The following is a 25360-nucleotide window of genomic DNA, read 5'->3' on the forward strand; positions in this document are numbered from 1 at the left end:
TCCCTTTCTTGAATTGGTGACAAGTTGTATATATTAGCAGGAACATACCCTACTCGACATATATCAGTGTATAGGTGGTACAACAAAAATCTGTATGCCAAGCATCATATGCTGGTATAAATAGGATGAGACGTGGGTTAGGGAGTGTACGAACAAATGAAAGAACTGCTACAGGATGCACAGGGTGCGGTTACAATGGTGGATAGAAGTATGATGATACTGAGAAGCCTAAGAAGAGAAGGCCTCCAATGGTGGCTACTGTGCCCTGAGATATCCTCGACGCCAGCATGCTGCCGCCCACCACTGCGAATGATGTGCAGATGGTGTGCCCCAACGTTGCTCCTACGGCCACACCTACAGCATTCTTGTGCGTAGCCAGCTGCATTTTGAAACATGCTCAAGTTAAAATGGATATGATTGAACATGGACAGGTCGAGAAGTAGGTTCTGGAAGGGAAATAAGCCATACCGCTATTGTGGCTATCTGACTCCGATCACCCCACTCAGCCAGGAAGGTCAACACAAATGACTGGATAATAGAAAATAAGGCATACATCAAGCGCATATCACTCATACTATTGCACAGTATATATTTTATTGAACAGTATATATTAACTATTGGTGTGAACAGAAATATACTTTCTCGATCCTATATAATTCCATCTCAAGTCAGACGTTAGAACACAGTTATCAGGGAAAATATAAATTGCAGATGAGAATAGAATGGGAAATGTACCTCCAGGAAAATAGGAGTACAGAACCTTGAAAAGATGCGTCTAAATGTGGATTTCCCTTGACCCGCTTCCAGCTTTTCCTGTACCTGTATATCAAGCAATTAAACTATTATAAGCTGATTAAATTACCACACCAACCAATTAAAAAAAATTAGGTTAGAGCCAACACCAATACATAGTATGCATCTCCAAATGATACTGAAACGGCTGTTGGCACAAAAGGAAGTGTTTATCTACCAGAATTGGTGTTTATTCTTCAGCAGTCTAATTCAGTATGTCGAGAAATTGAATTGCAATCCAAAAGAATCCCATATTATTTGCATTCCACATGGTAAACAAACAAAAACAGCTCTAGAGGTAAAGACTAAAGAGTGGTGTAAGAAAAGGTACATACTTCTTCTATTTCTTGTGATGCCGTGGAATCTGACCTCCAAGCAATGTAAAGCAACCGTAGTCCAAAGAACATATAGAGGACTGAAGCACAAATACAAATGGAGGATGTCAGATATTAGACAAAGTGGTGAATTAATTGTGTGCAAGTGAGATAAAATGAACATATTTCACACAATACATACTTTAGATTAAAAGTATATCTATATACTCCCTCCGTTCTTTTTTAATTGACTCAAATTTAGTACAAAGTTGTACTAAATCTGAGTCAATTAAAAGAGAACGGAGGGAGTATATGCCTAACCAACAATATCGTATGGCATGACAAAACCCTGGAAGCTCAGTAGTACCGGCTTTTCAATCACGGTTTGCTCAACTTTTGTAAAACTGGTGTGGTTGACTCTCCTTAAAACTTCAAGGTGTCCCACTAGTTTTACACCAGGTGTTTCAAGGCACTGTGGTTTACTGCAACCATTGTGGAAGGGGTAGATTAGCAAGCTAAAGTAAAATGGTTGTGCTAGGGAAATCATTTTCTGAGGTTTTGAATGATTGGAGCTTGGAGTGGTAACTCCTTGTTTCATGTCTGCTGCTTTGCTCTGTTTCGTAGCATACAGTGGTAATTCCATATACACTTGTCTATACCAGGTGTAGTCTGAACTCTAACATATCAATAAAGGAGGGTCATGGGCATTCCTTGGACAAAATTGGTGGTTGATCTACAAAAGTTGAGCACCTGTACCAATTACCCGTGATTAAGGTTGAAAGAAATTCGAGGTTTGTTCGTAATGCAACTTATCTATCCTAATATAGAGGCTGTCTTGGATCCACGGAGAAATAACTCAACATGTGGAGTGTGGGATACCTACAATTACGGCATTAAGGGCATTTGTACAGCTCGTATTTTTGTTAGGGAAATCAATGGTCGTTCTTTCAATGAACACCGCAGATGAGGATGCAATGGACAGCAAGCTATCAATCAGATTGAGATTAGTTGTCGTACCAGTTGCGGCGCTGTTTGTGTGCTTCCTGGATATCAAGTTGGGGACGATCCTGCCAAGCCCCGTCGACAGCACCTAAAACAGCAGAGACACAGGCAGGTTTAGTCAAGACTACAAAAGCGTGATACTACAATTGTTTGGCAACGAAGCTAGTACTAGCAACAGAAGCTGGGAGGTCCACGTACCGTCATGACGACCAGCGCCGAGAGGGCGCCGGAGAGCACGATGGACTTGGGGTGGCGCATCGCCATGAGCGCCGCGATGATGAACGTCTCGTCGCCAATCTTGAGCCAGCCAGCAAGGCATAGAGTAAGTAAGTAAGCGCGTAAAACAGTACGGGCAGGAAAGGGGATCCACAGCGGGAGGGAGGGAGGGAGCGAGTATGTGGATCCGAGAATGAATTATTGAGCTGACCTCGCTGACGAGGATCATGGATAGGCTGGCGAAGAATGCGTCGAAGAGGCCCAGCTCCGCGTCCTGCTCCGCCCACGCCGCGCCGTCGTTGGCGTCCCGCGCCGTGTGCACGAACATCTGGGAAGCAGCGGTACATAGGCGGGGAGATGCCTCGGTGTGAGACGAGCAACCAGAAAAAAAATCGGGGTAGTATTAGGGAAGAGGGCGTGAGCTCTTACCTTGGTGCGGCGGTCGAGGCGGACGGTGGCGTTGCCGGCGGCGCCATCGTCCGCGCCCTGGAGAGAGAGAGGAAAGGAGCAAGCACGCGCCCGGAGTTACAGGTGAACTTGACGGCCGAAGAAACAGAGAAGGGAGGAGCGCTGACCTGGTCCCCGGCGGCGGAGACGGCGAGGGCGAGGAGGAGGAGGAGGGTGGAGGCGCGGGCAGCCATCGGATCGGCCGAACGGGGAGAGGGGATCCGTATCGGGGAGGGGGGCGTCGGCAGGTAGTACCGGCGCGGCGCGGCGCGGGATCTGGGTCTCGGTTTGGGGGCAGCCCGCGTGCGGCGTGGGGCGGCTGCGCGACTTAAAAACAGCCAAACAGGCCCGTCACCCGTGGAGTGGACCGGCCACTCGCGCCGTGTGCTCACCTTCCCTGCCCTGCCGTGTGCCCGAGACGCCGTGCCGATTCGCCCACTCACCCACCGCCGGCCGTGGTCACGCCAAAGCACAGGCTCCTCCCCGGCGGGGACGCGGCGGGCGTCGTATGAAACGCGTGAATTTACGTTTTGCGTGTTGCAAAACCATGACTTGCGGCAAAACAAAGGTCGCGGTACTAGAGCTCCGGCTGTGCATTCGGTTAATTCGGTTAGTTCGGTTCGGTAAATACGGTCATTCGGTAAAGACGGTTTCAATACTTCGGTAAATACGGTTTTGTACGAGGATACGGTTCGGTTTCGGTAATAACCAATAAAGTTCGGTTAGGTTTCGGTAATAACCAAACTAACCAAAGTTGACGCGAATTTTTGAATAACGGACAACTTTTTACATGATTTTTTCAACAATCAATCAATTTTCAGTAATACCCAAACTAACCAAACTGTAGGCGGTCAAGTGTAATTTTTGGCATGAACCTTTTAAATGACAGCCAACAAAGCAGATGTATAGTCACAAAATCACAGGACAATATATTCTGTGAAGTCACAGAATGAAGAGATGATATAAGTACATAACAGATTAGCGGGAGATGTACAACACCAAACATACATATAGTTGGCCAATAGCAACATGCCAAGATAGAACATTTCACACCTCAGGAACGACATGCCATCACGCCATCACAGACTTACAATTCAGTAGTTCACACACACGTGAAGTGAAATTCTGAAACAACTATGACATAAACTAAAATTGAATGGACTCTCCTTTTCCAATCAGTAACAACATCAAAGTGTGCCATGGCTGCAGTAAAAAAAAAGGTTAACAGATTCAGAATTTATTTTGTGTAAAGAATAGCTTTACAGGATATGCCTATTGAAGTACTGAGTACTGACTACAATTGTATCAAATATTAACACAACTACGTTGGGGAAAGAAGGGTGCCAGTTTGGTTCTAGAGCTGCCGCAAAATGCTTGCCCTGTCGAGCTAGCTAAATTATTTCGCGAGATGAATCCAGCCTAGTTTTGCTTGTGTGGTCTCTAGCTCTAACGAGCTAGCTAAATATAGCCAGCAAGGTAAATCGGCAAGGGAACCATACCTGTGCAGGGGACTCGCCCGTGACATTCCGATCAGGGGCTGGAGGTCACCGTGGAGTGGAGCTGTGGAGGGGATTGAGCGCGTCGTCGGACTGCCGGACTGCCAGAGACGTGAGAGGCGGCCGGCCCGCCACCAGCGCCTAGCTAGGGTTCGCGGTCGGCGCCGCCCCGGTGCGAGCGAGACGACTCGAACAGGGGCCCTGTGCGTGCTCGTCTGTTCGTTGACGATGAGTTCTCACTTAGTTGGGCTAGGCTGGGCCTTTCGAAAACTGGAGCTGGGCTGGGCTGGGAGCTTCGGTTAGTTTCGGTAAAACTGCAGTTTTTCGGTTATAAACCGAAATAACCGAGATTCATACGGTTAGCACTTTTGCTAACTTAAACCTAACTGAAAAACTGAAAAAACTGAATTTTTGGTTACAGTTAGGTTTTTTTCGGTTCGGTTTTCAGTTTCGGTTCGGTTATGTGCAGTCGGAACTAGAGCTGAGCTGACGACGGCGACGCCTACGGTTTGATTTGTTTTCTCCTCCTTCTCCGGACGTCGCCGTCTGGGATTTGTGTGCGTCGGGGGTTGAGTTCACCCAAACTTTGCCCGACTCCCCACCACCACTCTGACAAACGATTCTTTGCATTTCACATCCGTGCTTCCACGCTTCCGTTTGGTCGATGCCTCACAAGCTACGTTGACCGCAATCTTGGTGCCATCTCTTGACGTTTTCCTTTTAATTGGCTTGAAAGTGCGTGCACCGTCAACGGAAGGATGCTTCGATCGACTTGTGTGCGCATCACGCTTGGAGCTGTGGCACTATACTTCCGCAACTCCTAGGTGTACTCCATGTGTATCTGAAAGTAGAATTGTGGTACGCTAAACTAAGCAGACTCCGGCTGCGCATTCGGTTAATATGGTTTATTCGGTTCGGTTTATTTGGTTATACGGTAAATACGGTTTCAATACTTCGGTTAATACGGTTACGTATAAAAATACGATTCGGTTTCGGTAATAACCATAAAACTTCGGTTAGGTTTCGGTAATAACCAAACTAATCAAAGTTGACGCGAATTTTGGATTAAAAAGAAACTTTTATGGCCATATATTTCATGTTGCTCTGTGCGTTCGGTTTCTTTCGGTTTAACCGCGGTTTTTCGGTTAAAAACCGAATTAACTGAAGTTCTTTCGGTTTGATATTTTACTAACTGAAACCTAACCATAAAACCATAAAAACTGAAATTTGGTTTCGGTTAGGTTTTTTTCGGTTCGGTTTTCGATTCCAGTTCGGTTATGCACAGCCGGAAAGCAGACACTCGTACATGCCTACTACAATAATGTGTTTTATGTACTAATATTCTAAGGCACTATCGTTTCTCGCATTTGGTCAGATTGGAACAATGAGATTCGAAAAGGAAAGAAACACTATGACAGAAACTCAATTCGGCTCCCGGTGCGTATGATCCCTCTACCATAAAATCATTTTTCCAAGTGTTAAAAAATTTTGATAAAAAATTTACATGTACATCTCCATAATATATGTGTATTCATCAAGTTTCACGAAAAAATGATATTTTTTGTAGTCTAAGCGAATAAAAGAAGATTTATCTTGTGACAAGTCTTTGTTTCAGCACCGAATTTTGTCTTTTTTACACACGTCACATGACATATCGATTTTTCATGAAACGACTTTATGAGCGCGTAGCACATGAAGATGTACGTGCGGATTTTTTTTTTCAAATTTTTTGACATTTTAAAAGGTGTCTAACATGTATTTCAAAATAAAGGGAGCATACGCTCCCATGTGCCAAAACATCATGCTATATTGAATAATTGTTGAGAAAGAATCGCAATCCCAAAACATATCTTGCGGACGGCCTAAAGCACTCCTCCTCGAAATACGTTTTCGTCCTGCTATATTAATATAGCAACCACATAGTACAACTCTGGAGCATCAGCACGATCATGGAAAACATAAAAGAAAGAAAAGAGAAAGAAAGAAAGCCGAAAAGCTCTGATCGACGAAAACGAAGGTGTCCGCAGCCGATGCGCCCTCCGGAGAATTCCCACCGCGCTCGTAGCACTCTGAAACGTCATGTACCAAGCAACACCTTCAAGAAGGAATGGGACGACGACGCTGCTACCCGGAGTGGTCCTAGGGTATCCCACGGTACGCACATGGACAAGGGAGGAGGGCTTCACCCAACACCCTTCAGGAAGGAAGGTTGGCACCCACGGGCCACGGGCGTCACCGCGTCGGTGTCTGCCAGCCCGACATAGATTTCTCTTGACCCTTGCAACCTTGGCTCCATTGTGCTCCACTAAACTCACCGCCCACAAACGTGTGCCACCACGGCTTTAGACCGACCATTGTGCCGCCTTACCCGGCCAACGAACCGAGGCCAACGGGACCAAGGAGGATCTCGAAATTGAGGATCAACAAGGTAGTGGGCATGCGGGAGGGAACCACCTCGACTGCCAATGGCGGTACCCGTCCGGACATGTCGACAAGGGGCACAGGAGGGCCCGGTCGAGCACACACCCACCTACTCCATGCTCGTGAAGCTCCTGTCGGGATGCTGTTGGACGCGCGCCTCCACCTCACCCAACCTCCGCTCCGGTCACCTCCCCCGCCTGCCAGAAGAAGTGAAACCACTTCCTAGAAATTTATACACACCAAAAGCAACTACGTGTCACACAGCGTGCAGCCAAACCTTAGCAAACGTAGCTTTTTTCTTTTAGATTTTTCGCAGGCAGGTTCGTGTACATTTTTCGGTGTTACAGTATTACTCTAGACGAACAAATAGGAAAGCAAGTAATGTAATTTTTGTTTAGGAAAACAAGTAATTGTAAAACAAAAGAATAAATAGGAAAGCAAGTAGCCACCGATCAACTGGGCCGGCCCACCGGGCGGGCCGCTTCAGGCGTCGTCTGGCGAGGCGAAGCTGGGAGCGTCAAATAGGGGCTTCCCGAGGAAATAATAGGAGTCGTTGCAACCAATATTTCCTCGCACAACAGCCCAAACCCGGCCGCCGCCTCCCTTCCCCGGCCAGCGAAACCGCCTCCCCCATCCCTCCACCACCCCCTCCTCAGCCTCGTCGCCAACGCCGCTAGCTGCTGCTCCGAGCCCTCTCTCCCTCGCCGCCTCCCGGTATGTCTCGTCCCCTTCGCATCGCGATCCCGCCCCGCGGGTCGCTCGGTTGCTTGAACCTTGATCGCCCGGCGGTGGGTTCCCCTCTCGGTTCACGAATCGAATCCGCGGCGCCGCTTTGGCAACCTCCGCCTCTTTCGCCTTCTCCGTTTGCTTTGGCAACCGATCGTCCCTAGATGTCATTATACGAGTGTGTATTACCTTATTTTTCTTGATCAAAAGTCGCTGCATCTACCACGGTTGCAATAGGGAAATCAATAGATCGGCGATACATTGTAGATTGATTGAATTGCAAGTCCCGCCGCCACCTGTTAGGGCGCCGCTGCCTGCCGCTGGTCGCCGCCTCTATACGCCACCACGCCAGCAGATGAGACTGGAATACGGCCTCGCCTCCTCGGTACTAGCCGCTCCGGGCGCTGCACCAGCAACACGACCGGTCAGGCGGAATGCAATCTGCCGTACTACTGTATGTTCATGCATAAGGTGTGGTTTGTATCAGTATCACTATTCGATTCATGCATACCACCAATTAGTCTTTTTGTTACATTGGACAGATTTTTTGTCGATTTCTATACTAATATAGAGTTGAAAGACAGAAGGAAAAGAAGAACTGAAAGTACAGTTCAATGTTTCAAAAGAAAAAATATAAGGAAAAGACTCCCTCACACCAATAAAAATATAAGGGAAAGACACCAACAATTTTTCTCATGTCATTTTTTTTATATTGATGCTATATTTAAGAAATCATATACCCCATCCGTCTCATGAAACTTGTCTTAGTTTTTTCTAAATTTGAATGTATTTAGATATTATTTAGTGTGTGGATATATCTAGATTTTGATAAAATAAAGACATGTTTCAGGAGACGGAGGGGGTATAATGTTATAGTATCTTCTATGTTGTTCACTTTACCCGAAAAATCATCTATGTTGTTAAGCTCCTGTTGTCTTCCTCGCCCCCCTATGTCAAATCCTGGCTACGCTCCAATTCTTGATGGTGGTGTTTTCTCATGTAAGCCGGTATTTTCGCGATCTTGGTTACTTTCCGCCCTAGGCAGCGAACTTCTTGGCTGTTGTTCGATTTCATCGTGTGGAGTTTTCTTCTCGGTGTGGCTAATGCCTGATGCTTTTTTTTTTTTTTAAACAGAAGGCTCGAAAGCCCAGCTTTGAATTAACAAAGCCATCAACCGGCCAGGAGTTACAACAGGACACCACACCACGCACACCACGGCAAGAAAGATACAAGGGTACACACAGAACGAATTACAACACTGCACTAAGCGCGAGCGCGGTGCACCGCCGTTGTTCGACACCAAGGACACCAGCCGGAGGCACGGCGAGGCACTGCCCGGAGCAGAATTGTAGTCTTGAATCCGAGGAGAACAGCCAGGACTCCGAGCACCAGAAGCACCAACCTGTTCTCATGCCGAAGAGGGTCCCTGCCCTCTCGCCTGGCTCGAAGGCGTCGAACCATCGAACATGAGAGAAGCTCACCCGAGAGCTGCAGAGGTGTTGGGCTCCGGACCTGACGCCACCCTGGAGAAGACTACCTTGACGAAGATCACACCATACCGGCCACACTGCTGAGCACTTGGACATCCACCAGCGACGAGAAATCCGCCGGGAGCACCTGCAGAGGACGGGGCAGACTGCCGTCGACACACGCATACGGGCTAGAGATCACCGCAGCTGCTCAAGGACCGACATTGCCCAAAGCTGCAACCTTCAGCTCCGCCACCCTACCCAAACCTCCCCAGGCGGCGCCTCCAAGAAGGTCACGGCGCGGCGCAGCCGCGTCGCCGCCGCCCAATCGGCGAGATTTTGGACTTTCGTCCGGGAGGTTGGGAGAAGGTGAACAGGAGCCAAGACCAGCAGCTACTACCTCAGAACCGACATGAACCGTAGATCCACGCCGCGAGCCGCCGCCGCCGCCTCACATCCCGAGGAGTCGGGGACGCCGGACCGAGGCACCCACCACGATGCCCGCCGCAGGACATCGGGGGAGACGAAGCCAGCGCCCTCGCCGCTCGCCGGCCAGACGCATCGGGGCCGCCCACCCGAGGCAGCCCAGATGAGGCCCAGACCTAGGCCCGCCGGCCCAGATATGGGCCCGCCGCCGCCACCCATGGCTACGGGCACGTCGTCGCAGGGCCGCGCCAGCCAGCCAGGAGCCGCGCCGCCACCCCGCCGGAGTTGTGTCTTCACCACGCCGTGGTCAGGCCACCGCGCCGCCGCGCGGGACGTCGAGCACGGCGCCCCCGGCGACCGCGCCAGCCCGCGCCACCACAGCCACGCGGGGGAGAGAGGAGCCCCGCCGCCGCCGGCGCGCCGGGGCTTTGCCCGGCGGCGCCCTCTGGTGGCGGCGAGGGAGGGACGGGGGGAGGAGGGGCTGGAGGTTGGGGGAGGCGAGGGTTTCGCCCTGCGCTCGCGGGAGCGGCAGGACGAAACGGTTTTCCTCTCTCGGCTTACCCCAATGCCTGATGCTCACCTGAATGTTCGGTTTTGTCTGTTGGCATCTTCTAGTCGTTTCTCTTGGTTGGTTTCTTCCAGGGCTGCATAGTTCTTTCTATTTCTTCGTAATTAGTTTGGCTTGTTTCTTGGACGGATTGAAGGACTCATTCTGTTGTTTCTTTGTTTCCAGGCATGATGGGACAGGAGAAGAGGAAGACCTCCTCTGCGGAGGAGGAGACCGAGAACCTGCTCAAATCGCTGCACCTGGACGCTGCTGCTGCGTCCGAGATGCTGTGGGAGTTTAGCCATCCTCCATTGACAGAGGAAGTGGAGTCGACAACCGGCGACAGTACCTACGACATCGGATCGTGCGAGCACTTATTCATCGACAGCGAGGAGCTGGATGAGATCGCGCGTGGTCTCAAGGCCGCCCACAAGCCCCCTACCTGTGTCCATGACCCGTGCAGTGGAGCTGCTGGGATTATGGCGTGCACGGAGTGTCCCTCTACTTTCTGCACTGGGGAGAAGGGCGACAGGGAAAATCCGCAGGGACACGCCGCCTGGCATGCCTCCAATGACCAGCATTGGGTTGCTCTGTGGTGCGATGAGCCGTCTAAGGGCTACTGCTTCGAGTGTGGACTCACCCTGGTGCTCGGTCAGAACAAGGTGAACGAAGATGATTATGCACTGGTGCCCAGAAATAAAAAGGATGAGCGGGGAACGGTATCCAGCTATGTCGAGGCGCTGCCGGAGTTGAGCCATCCGCCATCGCCAGAGGATGGGGAGTCCACAACTGGCGACAGTACCTACGACATCGGATCGTGCCAGCACTTATTCAGCGACAGCGAGCAGCTGGATAAGATGGCACGTCATTTCAAGGCCGCCCACAAGCCCCCTACCTGCGAGCATGACCCGTGCAGTGGAGCTGCTGGGATGATGGCGTGCACGGAGTGTCCCTATACTTTCTGCACTGGGGAGAAGGGCGACAGGGAAAATCCGCAGGGACATGCCCGCTGGCATGCCTCCACGTTCCAGCATTGGGGTTGCTCTGTGGTGCGATGAGCCGTCTAAGGGGTACTGCTTCCAGTGTGGACTCGCCCTGATGCTCGGTCAGAACAACGTGAACCAAGATGATCATGTGCCCAGAAATAAAAAGGATGAGTGGGGAACGGTAGGCAGCTATACAGAGGATGATTGGAAAAGGTTGCTCAGAAGTGTAAAGATTGATTGGGAAAAGGTGCGCAATGATGCGATCGATCGGGGATTGGTGGGGGATTGGTGGGGAATGGTGGACAGTAATGCAATGGATCTTTTTTGAATATGTTTCAGATGTGTGTGCCACAAACGCTTTATTCACCGTGGCAGTGTATCACTGAACAAAACATTGTTATGTTTTAAAATTACCATCTCATGTTATGGTACTGTGTAACATTTTTGGTCTGTTGGTGCTTAGGTACCTTGAAATGCCTAAACTGACGCTTTTTTATTTGCTTAAAGTTGAAATTGTTAAGTATAATTCTGGTTTATAATTTTAATTGTTAAGAGATATTAATCTTTCAATGGCCTGTTGTAAATTAATATGAGCCTTCATTTATTGCAATTTCGGCTAGTACGTAGTCAGTCACTTCAGATGCGGTATATATTTTTATGTGATAAGAGTTTTTCAGTTTATCATTTTCAAGAAAGACATGCCATTGTTTATACTCCGGCTAATCTTCAGTTTCTTGCTAGCTTGAATCCATGCATCTGGTTTGACCATTTAATTTCCTCCAATCTTCAGTTCTGAGGACAAAGATAACTCTAGCTATCGTCTAGTTGGTGTCATGGAGTACCTTGCCTCCACTTGAACAGAAAACATTACGTTGTTTATGTGAGGGCAAGTCACAAACAGCAGGGCAGTGACCCTTCCTCGTGGGGTATGCAAGCGATTTCATTATCCGAAGAGTCTCACTAGAAGTTCTCAGGTGCGATGCATGCATTCTTTTCTACGAGAGGATAGGTGGCATTTGTACCCACCAGCTAACCAGATGATGGGCAATAAGAAAGGATGCTGAGGTTTGAGATTAGCAAGCATGGCCAAGTGTACATACTTAATTTTGTTGCTTCGGCCGGCGGCAGGATTTTGCATTTGTTGCAGCCTGTAGAAATTCTCCCGTAAGTCTAGGATTATTGAGCCTGTAGTGGGTAGTCTGCTGGAGATGATTCAGCCTGTGGTGGGTTTTTTGTGTGTGTCTATGAGAAATTCCCCGATTTTCGAGCGCGCGCGAAATTCAATTTTTTTTAAAATTAATGATAATAGAATTAGTAGTAGTAATAATAATAATAATAATGTATTTAAGATCTCAATCATCTTAACATATGTAAGCAGCCTAAAGGTTTATAGTGGTGATAATTCTTCGCATGCGACCAACAAGGAGCAAATTTAGCAAAAGTGAAGGCCAAAAAGTCCAAACCTTCTCAAGATGAAGATAAGAATGAAAGGCCACGTTTATAAGAGGCCAAAGAAACGTGGAGGCTGCACAATTGTCTCCTCCAACATGCTCACATGAAGCTATAAAGAGGGGCTACAAAAGCTATAAGCCTAGAAAGACCTACAATAAAGAGGCATGATTTGCAAGAAGAAACGAGAAGCAATAATACAAGAGAAGGCACCAGAATGCTGCTCTCTCGTCTATAAAACGGGACTCCAAGCAGCGAAGGACACCAAGCAATCAGCAACCAGAGCACACCAGCATTCGCAAAGAGCAGAGAGTTAGGCACCCTTCCTGTAATAAAGAGCTGCAATATTCAAGGCGTTGTAATATTGCAAAGGTAGGAAGGCGATTTCCCTTCTTGTTTAAACCCGTCGGGGGTTCCCGAAAGGGAAACACATATGTAAATTATATTGTGGAAATGAAGTAGTTATGTGTTCTCCCTTGATCTTTTTATCATGTTTATATGGGATGGGTTTTTATGCTAGGGATCCTATAGGGATGTTTTCATTCAAATTTATATGGGTTGATTTTTTATCGTCTTCCCAGGGAGTTTCACCCGAAGGGAACACTTCTCTAAGGCTTCGGTTCTCGTTCTAACGCCACACACAAAGCTTAACAGAGAACTACACATAGATGTTTCTTCTGTAGGATCCCTAGCATAAAAACCCATCCCATATAAACATGATAAAAAGGTCAAGGGAAAACACATAACTACTTCATTTCCCCAATATAATTTATATACGGGTTTCCCTTTCGGGAACCCCCGACGGGTTTACACAAGAAGAGAAATCACCTTACTACCTTTGCAATATTACAACGCCTTGAATATTGCAGCTCTTTATTACAGGAAGGGTTGTTGTACTACTACAACTACTGCAGGGATCGTTGCTAGCCTAACTCTCTGCTCTTTGTGAATGCGCGTGTGCTCTGGTTGCTGATTGCTTGGTGTCCTTCTTCGCTGCTTGGAGTCCCGTTTTATAGACGAGAGAGCATTATTCTGATGCCTTCTCTTCTATTATTGCTTTTCCTTTCTTCTTGCAAATCATACCTCTATATTGTAGGTTTTTCTAGGCTTTATAGCCTTTGTAGCCCCTCTTTATAGCTTCATGTGAGCATGTTGGAGGAGACAATTGTGCAGCCTCCACGTTTCTTTGGCCTCTTATAAACGTGGCCTTTCATTATTATCTTCATCTTGAGAATCTTCTTCCTTGCCATGATTATGTCTTGGACTTTTTGGCCTTCACTTTTGCTAAATTTGCTCCTTGCTGATCGCATGCGAAGAATTATCACCACTATAAACCTTTGGGCTGCTTACATATGTTAAGATGATGGAGATCTTAAATACATTATTATTATTATCATCATTAATTTTCATTTTTTTGAATTTCGAAAATTTATCAAATATTGGGGTATAGGTCCTCCACGCCCGAATAATTGATAGCAACATCAATTTAAATTTTGATTGGATGGATTTGGGCTGGTCCTCCGCGCCCGAATTATTGATAGACATATCAATATTATTGAATTATTCAGGATATTGGGAGTCTTCCATTGTTTCGTCTGTCTAATTTTCTTCTTCGTTATTTAGGAGATGATCAAAGTCATCATACTTTTTCTTTAAATTCTTCTTTAACTTCATTTAATATTTCTTGTTTTATTTCCTTTTTCCATTGTGGGTATATTTGTTGAAGCTTTTCTTCAACCTTTATGGCAATATATTGAGCGTCAAGAGGATCGGTTCCCTTGACCACACATTCTTTGTATGTCTTGTTTTTTGATGATTGTCCCTCTTCCTTTACCTTTGTGATGGGTATTTCCACTGGATTCATTTTATTCCGAGCCATCTTATGCTTTTGGATATATTCTTTTGCTTCTGGCTCTATATGGTAATTGATCCTCAAAAAATTTCTTGCAAGAGATAATGCTTCTTCAATATTAGTATATTTCTTCCAGGTTACTCCTCCTGTATATTTTGCTGCTGCTTTTTCTTCAATTATTTTTAAAAATGTTGTGTAAATTCCAGATGTCTTTCCATCATATAGGATGTATAATGGTTTTACCTCTGGAATTTCAATATTTTCTAGTGAGGGTATTTTCCCATTCATCATATTAAAATATTCAGCAAGGCTGTTTAGGATTGATAGAAAATATCCCTTATCATATGTTTTGTTATTATATTGATACCATAAATTGTCCAATATGCATTCTTGCATATCATCGAGAACAATGGAAGACTCCTCATTGTATTCTTATGCTTTTGGCTATATTATTTTGCTTCTGGCTCTATGTGGTAATTGATCCCCAAAATTCATAAATTGTCCAATATGCATTCTTGCACGGCGTGCGTGTGTCCATGTGTGTGTGTGCGCGCGCGCGCACCAACAGAGTTATTTTTGTTCAAACAATACTAAGTATGTAGGACACATGGACCATACTAATGTGATGTGCATCATTCTCCAATTTCCCACTCATCGCCCGCCATCGTCACGCCCAATGGAAGCTCATTTCCGGCGGGCATCATATGAAAGGTAGTCATCATAAAGTCAAGAACTACCCTACAATACAACAAAGGAAATTTACATTTTCTCGTCAAGGCATGTGTATTAGTTACGTTAATCACACTAAAGTACTGGGAAGTGTAGAACGACTAGGATTTGGCCTTTTATGTTTTTTCCAACGGGAAAAGGGGGCAACTCTGGGTTGGGTGCTGGCAAAGAAGATCGGTAGGATAAATGCCGCTTCCGGTAGCATGAAGAGTGTAGCACTTAGGAATCTAAATGACATGAGAACACACTCAGAGTAGTACCACATGAGAACCTTGCTGAGCATCAGAGTGTGAAAGTCTCCACGCACTCAAGCGTGGTGCGCTCACGAGCCAAAGCAACCTTCCGTTCACACTGCACACGCTTTCAAGTCAATAAAAAAAAGGTGTGAAAAAGAAAGGAACAATGGAAGTAAGCTTTAGGCTAACTCCCAGAAGAAAAGGAACATAGGGCTTGGAGGGTCAAGTTACTTACCCTAAGATCACAACCAACTCAAATATCCTTTTCTCCTTCATAATTAGTTGCTAAACTAGATTCCCTATCTGAATTTCCATGCACACATTAGAAACAAGGCAATTGCATTGACCTGAACCCCAACACGCAAACTAATTGTCGCACCGTTTTTGCTTAACAAGAATAACCAGACACGCCTGGTTTGCTGCAAAGACAGAACACACATGAGAGTAAGGTCTATTTCCGGGCAGCATGGTGCCGAAACGGTGTTGGTCAACGCCTGCTAGAGTGGCACCTACGGTCCGTCTCGTACTTGAGAAATCATGATGATTGATGAGGTGTTGAGACTTGGGTGGAACACATGCATGAAAAAAATAGACACACGAATAACTGTGTATGATAGAGCTCTCTCCTTACTATCCTAAATATCGTTGTGTACATTGTCTAGGCCCAATCTCCGTGTGACAAGTTCTAGTAGGAGTCCATAAATACAGTTTTTGAAAGGCAAGATTTTTTCCCATACGACCCCCATAAACAAGGTCAGGTTCCACTATCATCAGATAACGGAACAACAAAGAAAAGAACAAATGTTCATACATGAGATGAAAAAGTCTCAAGCACCGCCTACTTGAGAGGACGATATCCTCTTTCTCGAAGGGCCTTCGGCCGAACTTCATTAAGGTAGAAGATATTTTTTTACAAGAATGCCACTTCGTGGCAAGTGGTGGCCGAGCAAAATAAAGGAAAACACACCAAGTGAAGACCTGGGTGGACAAAACGGCAACAAAGACTCAGGAGCCTAAATCGCGATGATACAACCAACAACCTTCTAGGCACGTAGGTCATCCATGATCAGTTCAAAAACACAATCAACCGTGTTGTACTCCTGCTAGAAAATGCGGGTGTTCCGCTCCTTCTAGACCCTCCAGCACGATATCCTCTTTGGAGAGATCCCAATCCTAACACATGCGCACTCACATGCCAAAATCCCTATTCAAGCCACCCTACGATTCCGTTATAGTCAATACCCGATCAGAGCCTCTAGCTGGACCATCGGACGTTGAGATACTACACCCAAATCGTTTCTATCGAATTATTTTTGAAAACAAAAACGAAAATGTATGAAAACTAGAAACATCTAAAAAAAATTAAAATCCAAAAAGTAACTCGAGATTTCAGGATAAAAAAACAAGAGATTACCCCTACATTTTTTAAAAAATATCATTGTCTTTTCAAAAGGTTGCAACACAAAAGCCATTTTTAAAATCTCTACCACGTTACTAAGGTTTTTTAAGTCTGTTGTGACGACCCATATGTTGAAAACTGACACCACGTTATGTAAAAAAAACATTTTACTCGACAGGGACCAAACATGGACTGGCATGCATCATCACACCTGACGGATTAGCAACGCAACGTATGGATATTAACAACCGCTTGACCTAGATCCTGGCCAAATCACTTTTTCTCCTCCCCCGCCACGCGCGCGCCGCCGCTTCCTAGATTGCTCCCCTCCCGCTGGTTGCCGTGGGAGATCGAAGCAATAGCCTGTCCTCCAATATCCAGTTTTGTCCCTAATATTTGCTCGCGTGATTCACATCTTCGAGTCTAGGTGCAAAATTAGAACTTTGAGTCTTGCTGAATTGGATTCGTTCTGCTATTGCAGGTATGAACAAATTTTTCTGTCTCTTGTATAAATAAAAAAGTTAAAAGGCGCAACTTTTGAGAGTTGTTGTTTTTTTTCCAAGCGACCCACCAGAAGGATCAAATTTTCATTATCAAGGATAGCGAAAAACACAGCTGTATTCTCAAAAGCAAAAGGATAGAAAAGGGGAGGGGACGTTGCCTACTACTAGCGTTATAGAGGAGTTATGTTACAGACCAGGATCAAAACGACAGTTTCTATGATGCATAAAAACGGGGAGCCGGCAACATGCCAGGATGTGGCCAACAAAGGCTTAAACCAAAAACTATGATCAGGAGCTCCAACACGCGGATCCATCACTTCTACATCTTCCTGGGGAAGGAAGTGTATAGGTGCAGCAGCATCAAGTGGCATTTCCATCGTCAGCATCTCTAGAATTCTTGTCCTCCAAGCGAAGTGGGCCTGTATGATCAACATTTTCAGAAGAAGAGGATCCAGTCCCCGCCGCGGCCAAGTGCATAAGGCTATCAGCTCCAGCTCGAATATCAGCGGCGTCCTTCTCGCCATGGAGCCCTTCCCAATAGTTCATAAACACAATCGCATAACTAATTAGCTCAAAAGGCGAGTTAATCAGTTTCTTTTCAAAGCAAGCTCTGTTTCTTAGTTTCCAAACATCCCAACAGATACAACTATCTGGGTATTGCGGCTTGCAGGAACAAATTTGGGAAACCACCAGAAAAATTGGGAAAAACTTCCAGGACGAGTGGGAGAGTTAATAGCATTAGCAACAGTGCTCCAGACAAGCTTAGCGGCTACACAGCCGAAGAACAAATGGCTGATGGATTCCTGTTCTCTACAGAATTGGCAGAGAGGATCTCCAGTCCAATTGCGCCTGATCAAACTGTTCTTGGTGGCAATGGCATTGTGCCAAATTAACCAGAGCCAAATCTTAATTTTCAGAGGTATCATGCTTTTCCACATGTGATGAAAAGATATGTCAGTACCATTTTTGCACAGACTGTAAACAGATTTAACAGTAAACTTGCCATTTTTGGACTATTTCCAGCGTGGAATATCTTTTGTCTGGGATAGATTTACTTGGTTCATCAGCTGTAACAGACCTGCTTCTTGCAGAATCAGGTCAGGTGTCAACCATCTTCTGTATGAAAAAGTCCAACCCATTGCAGCTGCACCAGCAACGGTGGTCTTTTGTTCATTGCAGATATTATACAAGTTAGGAAACATATCTTTGAGAGGACTAATACTACACCAAGAGTCACCCCAAAAGCTGGTTAAAGTCTCACTCCCTACCTGCATCCTTGTCACAGAGATAGATATCTTTCAGCTGTAGCATATCAGCCCACAATGGAGAGTCCCCAGGTCTGTGCTTGGTATAGTAAACCCCAGTGTCCTTGAGATATTTCAACTTCATGAAGTCTTGCCAAGGCCTAGGATCATGTTCCAATTTCCACCACCACTTACACATCAAGCTGATATTAAATTTGAGTAAGTCCTTCACACCCAGGCCACCTTTTTGTTTTGGTTTACATATCCATTTCCATTTCACAAAGTGATATTTCTTCCTGTCAGCACTACCAGCCCAGAAAAAGACCTAATAGGTTTATCCATTTGTTCTATATTTGTTTTGTGTAAAAATCTCAAGGACATTTGATAGATAGCAGTGCTGGATAGATAAGCATCTATTTTCACTAATCTCCCTCCAATGGACATGGAATTTCCAATCCACCCACTCATTTTCCTCTTTGTTTTTTTCCCAAGGAACCCCATTTCTGAAACAGTAGTCCTCCTGGAACAAACTGGAGTCCCCAGATACTTGATAGGCCAGCTGCCTCTCTGACAGTTGAATAGGCCAGCAAAGAAATTATGTTTGATGTCATCCTCCAAAATCATCATCACTTCACTCTTTTCAAAATTAATCTTGATGTTTGACTTCTCACCGATTTAAATTGTTGTATTCTTTCTCTTTTCAGTTGAGCGTCGGCTCTAATTGGAGTACTAGCTTTGGAGAATGGAGAGGACCATGGCTCGTCAATTCGTGAATATGATAGTGCACGACTACGGCACTGGTATCTATTCGCTCTTCCGCATCCACTCGAAGCACCTCTTCCATAAAACAAGACAAGCAGCACAGAAAACACAAGCAGCTGCACTGAAGAAGAACAAACAAGAACTGTCGTCGACGGTTTCTCCGAGATGCAAGAGTCTGCCCAAGGCGTAACCTCCAAACGGGGGGAAGGCTCGATGAAAACGAGCTGGGATATGGATTTTTAAGAAGGAAGTGTTAGTTACCCTTGGTTTTCCTCTAGGCCGTGCCGCAGTATACGACGTGGCCTCGAGTTCTGTCATAGCCGCTCCTGACGCCCACTTCCGCAAGCCACTGGACTCCATATCCCTCTGCATGAACCGGCCTGGGGACCATAGCATGTGCGTGGACGAAGAGCACCGCCTCTACGTCTTGGGCAAAATGGATGGCTTCTTCGAGGCCATTCACTACTCCAGGACCGGTGATTCTCGAGACTGTTATAAAAGCGACAAGCAAATAACGAAGAACGAAACAAAAACACACGCAGGGAACACAAGATTTAACGTGGAAAACCCCTTCCAACACAGAAGGGGCAAAACCATGGGCGCCAGCTAGCAAAATTTCACGATATCGGAGAGTGTTTACAAACGCCGTGGGTTATCTTATAATCTGATAAACCCTAGCCGAAGACTTACAAGATGTATATATAGGCGGTACCAACGATCCGTACCGTACCGCGGGGGCTGCCGCCCCGCACCCCCCTTCGCAGGCGTCCTTGCAGGACATGACATATGGTCCGCTACGCTTCGGCCCAAACCTACCGGCGACGAACCTCGCTCCGCTCGTCAGAAGTTAACCTCCCTTTAGTATATGAATTTGAATCATAATATAACAGATATGAGCCGCCTTGTGATGTCGGCTGGTATTGGGATCGCCTGCCGCTCCCGCCACCGCTTCAACCCAACTCCTGGAGGCCGCCTCGGACAGTGAATGGCACGGAACTGCGACCTCCCTCCGCGGCCGCCGTGGTTGACGATGCGACCATATGCGTGTCGTTCCTGGACAGCGGCATTGGCAGCTACGCCTTCGACATTGAGACGCGCCAGTGGAGCGAAGCTGGCAGCTGGGTGCTGCCCATCCGTGGGGCGGCGGAGTATGCCCCCGAGCTTGACCTCTGGTTTGGCCTTCATAACGGTTCTGGCCACCGCTTGTGTGCTTTTGACCTTAAATCGTGTCCACCTGTGGAGCAGCATTATTGGGATTATCTCGGCCACATGCCTACTCACTTGGGGCCCTCATACCAGCGCTTGCTCTATCTTGGCTCAGCCAAGTTTTGCATCGCCACTAGATTTGTTGTGAAGCCACGGCGGCAGCATGCCACCCATAGGCCGCCATGGTGGTCGGATGATGACTCGGATACGATAGAGCAAGACGAGCTTATTGTCTTGACCGGCGTGGAGATAGTGCTTGACCACAACGGGCTCCAGATGATCAAGCACAAGTCTAAACGTTTCAGGTCTCCAAACATTACGCTACAGTGCGTGATCTGAGGAGAAAAAAAAAATAACGTATGGTCCTCTATGTCATTTAGTCATTCCATCGACCATGCATCAATGGATCGATAACTGAACATCCATCTTTGTATATCACCGGTGCTATCATCTATTTTATCATTTTAGAAGATGTTTTTGTACGGACCAAATACATGTCTCTATTTTTAATGCACGATAATTAATCACCGAATAGGATGAGGCGGGCCTGACGAAGGGCGGGGGTGAAGCACAGAGTAGGGGGGAGAAGGAAAGGGGGTGAAGGAGCTCACACAACGAAGTGGGCTTGGTGAGGGGCTACGGAACCGGGCCAGGCGGGAGGGTCGTAGAAATTGATTGAAGGCGTGGCCATAGTTTTTCGATAAAGGAGCATAGCCCCGGCCTCTCCATCAATAGATGCACACGGCTTGCTTTATTAAAAATAAAGTATCAAGTCACAATAGATCCAATATCCCTTATTACAGTCACGGAAAAGCTAAGGTCGATACATGAATCAACCAGCTGAAAATATGGCAAATAGAGAAGCTATGCATTTGCTATTCTATTAAGATGCCGCCACCCAGTAGCCTGGAAAAATAAGTCCTGAGCAACCACTAGCATCCGGTTGCATCCAATAACCATAGCCTCCCGCTGTTCCACTAGGAGGAGTAAAACTCATTGCTGAATTGAATGAGCAGCTCGCCGGATAACTTGCAAAAAATTAGTTCCATTTTGTTTGTTAAAGATAATATTTGTCGTTGCCTATTCGACGGTACCTCGGAGGAGGGATCCTCGCGAGGGGGAGAAGAAGTAGGGGACATAGGGCGGAGAGTCCTCGGGACGGTGGTACACGATTTACCCAGCTTCGGAACACCTGCTCGACGACAGGACCTACTGCTGCTTGTCTGGAATTATATGGGCGCTTTCGCGTTGTTACAATGAGTTGTGGTTGTGCCTCTAGGGCTCCCGGGATCCGGCTTATAAAGACGCACGGATCTAGGGTTTACATGGAGAGTCCTAGCCGGAATACAAGTTGCCTAACTACGGTACAATGTCTTGCCGTGTACGTCAAGGATCCGCCTTCCATCTATGTCGTACTGGATCCGGATACCTTATGGACCTCCACGGATCCGGCCTCCTTCGTAGGTCGGTTGGGATCCGGCTCCCTACTTCTGGGCTGGACTTCATCCTTCATGATCTACAGCAACTGGGCCACCCGATTGACCACATGCCACACCACCATATGTGGGCCACCCGGGCTTGCCGGATCTAGACCATGCCGTTGATATACCCATAAAGTATACCCACAACAGTAGCCCCCGAAGTTCTCCGAGATTCATCATTCTTCCGACTTCATTTAACTTGGATCCGAAGAGAATCTTGAAGAGCTTCCAAAACTTTCTTGTTTCCGACTTCAATCAACCGAAAATCATTTGCTTTTATTCAACAGTATCTTCATCAGATTTTTTGTGCACGTTGCACTGAACATCCTTTTTTCCCGCGCTAAATTTTCGCAGATGCAAATCTTTAGCCGGAAATTTTGGAGCTGCTCAGTTCTAGTTACCGCTGCCTCGATTTCACCATTTTGACCTAAGACACGTGGCGGCCATCCAACGGTGTGATCGTTCCGTTTTCGTCGTTGGATCCGGCTCACGAATCTCCGCGCGTGGTCTATAAATACCCGCCGCGACGGTAAGTTCTTCATTCGTTTCACCGCACCAGCCACTTCGTCTTCTTCCTCTAGCTGCGCCACCGACCGGATCTCATCTCCGGCGAGCTCGCTCACGGGAAGCTTCGCCCGCCGCCGCTCCAAGGCCACCCTCGACCCGAGATCGCCACGGTTGATCGGGAAATCCGATCCGCCGCCGATTTGTGGTCAAGCGGAGATCAACGCGCTCCGTCCGGCAACCTCACCGTCGCCGGTACGATGAAGGACCGCCGCGCCATTAACGGTATGTTCGCCGGACTTGTAGAAGAAGAAGTAGTTTAGACTTAGACTAGCTCCGGCTTACTCAGCTTAGCTTACCACATGGGCGCAGCCGGAAGCATGGCACCTAACTCACCAAAGTGTAATGGTAGTTCTCCGAATAGCCCCGAACCCAGTTCATTAGAACCAAGCTGTCCGGAACCCATAGCATTCCTGCCACCATATATTTCCGACACCAAGTTAGCTCAACCATTCTCCGCATCTTCCAGCAACGCCTTAAGCCGGATCCCAACTCTCCAAGAGATCCAAGAGGAACTTGAAGGCCAAGCCAGGATGGCAGCTAAAGTGTAGGAGGCGGAGATGAAGAAGGCTTCCAAGGCCCGGATCCGAGAGGGCTAGAAAGAGCAGTGGTGGCCTTGCGAGATTAAAGACTCGGAGCTCAGAGACCTCTAGAGCGAGGGCGTGATTTCTCCGAATTGGAGTTTCATGGCAGACTCCACCTCCCCCAAGCCGGATAAAGACGAATGCGTCCTCACTAAAGCTTGGGTCGAGCGCGGTTTGTCGCTCCCCTGCTCGGAGTTCTTTCTCTCCAGCCTCTCCACCTACGGTCTTCAGCCCCACAACATCTGTCCCAACTCATATCTCCTCCTTTCGAATTTCGTGATGCTCTGCGAGGGGCATCTCGGAATTCGCCCCGACGTCCGCCTATGGCAGTTTTTCTTCCGAGTAAAGAAGGAAACAAACGACAAGGCCATGGTGAACTGCGGTAGCATGACTTTCATGCTCTGCCCTGGCCGGATGTATCCGCCTCACTCTTCCCATGAGTCTGTCCGGTATTGGAACGCCGGATGGTTCTACGTGAAGAACGCCAAAGTTCCGGACGTCCACGACGGGCTGCCCAAGTTCGTCAACGAGCCTCCGGAGGAACTCGACAGCTGGAGCTTCGTCCCCACCCTTTCTCACTTCCCGATCTTGGAGAATGTTGCGCGAAGGATTTCTTGGTTAGTCCACGATGGGCTAACCGGAACTGATCTCACACTCAGCTGGTTTTCTCGCCGGATCCAACCGCTGAGGTACAACTCATGCTTAATCTGCGAGTATACCGGGGTGGATGATCAACTCTGAGTAACCCGCCACGACCTGCCAGTGGATTCTCTCAAGAGGGGGATCAAAACTCTTGTGAAGATTGGCCGGGGCCAGCCGGTCCCGGAATTAGTGAAAGACATCAACATCAACAACCAGTGCCCTTCGGTACACATATGTACTTTGCTATTTTCAACTTCTCATTTTATGAAATGTTCTAACTTTTCCTTGCTTTTCCTCTCCAGCTCAATACCTTGGCGGAGGAGAATTTCCGTAACATACTCAGAGTCCCCGTCAGCGGCGAGGTGGCGGAGGAGGATCCGGAGGACGAGGAGGAGGAGTAGGAGGAGCGTGCACCTAAGAAGGCCGCTCCTCGACCTACCAAGCGTCCCCGCGCCAAGGCTTCCGGCTCTGAAGACGGAGCCAGCGGCGAGGCCTCCGCCAAGAAGGCCAAAGTTGTAAAGCCACCACCTCTTGATTCAAGGAAGGCGGAACGCGACCGCATTAAACTGCTAACTACAGCAGGAAAAAGATCGCGCCCAATTCTTCCCGGCACCACGTAAGTTTCCGAGTTTGATGCTTCTTTGTTGATTTTGTAGAACTTGTTACTTATACATTTCCTTCACTTGTTTGTAGGAACCCGACTACCACCACCACGCGGACCAACGTCCAAAAAACTATCACAAATACATGCAAAAGTCTCCGGTTGTTGGTCCTCCTACGCCAGCTCCGCCAAGTACTTCAAACGCTACTCCCCAACCGTCTCCGCCCCAAGCTGATCCTTCTCCCCCTCCTGCTACCGAAACTCAAGTGGAAATAATTCCAGTGAGTAACGAAAGGTGGGCGGAGAAAGCTCCGGAACAAAGCGACCCGCTCCTGAAGAAGCTCAAGGACAGGGCCAGGAAGAGGCGGAAGTTAACTCTTCAGGAAAGGCTGAAGCTGCGGCCAGTGATGTCGTCGTTTTTCCAAAGAACTTCGGCGATCCAGCCGACCTTACCTCCACCCCCAAGGCTTACGCAAACAAAATTTTCAACAAGCTTACTAAGGCGGAAAAGTGGGATCTAGAACAAGATCTGCTTAACGCCATGATGAGCAATGCCTGGGGAAAGCCTGATGCTGAATCGTCGGAGATTCAGGACTTCAAAAGGGAGGTCGGCCAGTTCTGCGACCAGCTCCTATGCAAACACAAGGTACTTCCCAGTAGCCCCCAAGTATGTATGCGGAAACTAGTCATTAGTTAGCACCTAAATACTTAGAAAAAACTCAGACTGAAGAAGATTTTAAAGTGTCTTAGTAGCCCCCAAGCGTTATGGCGGAATTTTTTCCGGCAATAATGCTTCGAAAGGATCCACTGTTGCATAGCGTAACCGGAATTTTACTCCTGCTCTGTTTCTATTTACAGGAACAGCAGGCGTTGCATTATGAGCTACATAAGAATATCGCCCTGCAATGCCGCGTCACTCTGAGCCAGGCGGAGAAAATCCAGGCTTTTAAGCAGGAGAATGCAGAACTGAAGAAACAGCTGACGGAAGCTCAAGGTTGGTTTCCGCCCTATCTTGCCATTAGTCTATGGTCCGACTATCAAATTGGTTTTGACTTATCTTTGGATAGGTGCATCGTCTTCCCTCGCCACAGCTTCGACTGAACTCGAGAACCTGCGCTCCTCTTACAAAGATCTGGAGATGAACTCGCGGAGGCGGAACAAAAAAGAGAGCGAGTGGAAAAGCAGCTGGCGGAGAAAAACTCCGAACTCACCAAGAAAGAGGGCAAGTTTGAAATGAAGAGAAAAGTTGACGGAGACACTCTCCAG

The 25360-nt window shown here is 47.4% G+C and overlaps 2 protein-coding genes and 1 long non-coding RNA gene across 5 annotated transcripts; 1 reads left to right on the top strand and 2 right to left on the bottom strand.

The window, feature by feature from the left end:
- Positions 1 to 4: 4 nt before the first annotated feature.
- LOC127316642 (GDT1-like protein 4) lies at positions 5 to 3132 on the bottom strand. Its single transcript, XM_051347088.2, has 9 exons — positions 2900 to 3132; positions 2754 to 2810; positions 2536 to 2652; positions 2307 to 2405; positions 2124 to 2196; positions 1128 to 1207; positions 736 to 819; positions 469 to 528; positions 5 to 379 (listed from the first exon to the last, which is right to left on the bottom strand). Exons 1-9 carry the CDS (start codon positions 2963 to 2965, stop codon positions 191 to 193), a joined length of 825 nt encoding a protein of 274 aa, XP_051203048.1. The 5' UTR covers positions 2966 to 3132; the 3' UTR covers positions 5 to 190.
- Positions 3133 to 3673: 541 nt separating this feature from the next.
- On the bottom strand, positions 3674 to 4483 carry LOC127316644 (uncharacterized). The gene is made up of 2 exons (XR_007860551.1): positions 4271 to 4483; positions 3674 to 3974 (listed from the first exon to the last, which is right to left on the bottom strand). It is a non-coding gene; the product is annotated as an uncharacterized lncRNA (long non-coding RNA).
- Positions 4484 to 6943: 2460 nt separating this feature from the next.
- On the top strand, positions 6944 to 11285 carry LOC127316641 (uncharacterized). 3 transcript variants are annotated; one of them, XR_007860550.2, is made up of 2 exons: positions 6944 to 7402; positions 8549 to 8685. XR_007860550.2 is itself a non-coding variant. In XM_051347087.2 (2 exons), the coding sequence occupies exon 2, from the start codon at positions 10045 to 10047 to the stop codon at positions 10912 to 10914; it is 870 nt and encodes a 289-aa protein (XP_051203047.1). In that variant the 5' UTR covers positions 7060 to 7402; positions 10043 to 10044; the 3' UTR covers positions 10915 to 11285. The 3 variants fall into 3 exon arrangements, 2 of the variants coding, with proteins under 2 accessions (XP_051203047.1, XP_051203046.1); XM_051347087.2 differs by lacking the exon at positions 8549 to 8685 and adding an exon at positions 10043 to 11285 and having other exon boundaries at positions 7060 to 7402; XM_051347086.2 differs by lacking the exons at positions 6944 to 7402; positions 8549 to 8685 and adding exons at positions 9361 to 9936; positions 10043 to 11285.
- The last annotated feature ends 14075 nt before the right edge of the window (positions 11286 to 25360 follow it).

Source organism: Lolium perenne, chromosome 7 (assembly GCF_019359855.2).
Source record: "Lolium perenne isolate Kyuss_39 chromosome 7, Kyuss_2.0, whole genome shotgun sequence".
Taxonomy (NCBI): Eukaryota; Viridiplantae; Streptophyta; class Magnoliopsida; order Poales; family Poaceae; genus Lolium; species Lolium perenne.

Excerpts from the sequence above, each read along its gene's own strand:
- LOC127316642 (XM_051347088.2), bottom strand. The coding sequence starts at position 2,965 with ATGGCTGCCCGCGCCTCCACCCTCCTCCTCCTCCTCGCCCTCGCCGTC. Across the intron at positions 2,653-2,753 it reads GCCTCGACCGCCGCACCAAG|ATGTTCGTGCACACGGCGCG; the intron begins GTAAGAGCTCAC and ends GCTGCTTCCCAG. Across the intron at positions 2,197-2,306 it reads CGGCGCTGGTCGTCATGACG|GTGCTGTCGACGGGGCTTGG; the intron begins GTACGTGGACCT and ends CTGCTGTTTTAG.
- LOC127316641 (XM_051347086.2), top strand. The coding sequence starts at position 9,894 with ATGTTCGGTTTTGTCTGTTGGCATCTTCTAGTCGTTTCTCTTG. Across the intron at positions 9,937-10,042 it reads TCTTCTAGTCGTTTCTCTTG|GCATGATGGGACAGGAGAAG; the intron begins GTTGGTTTCTTC and ends CTTTGTTTCCAG.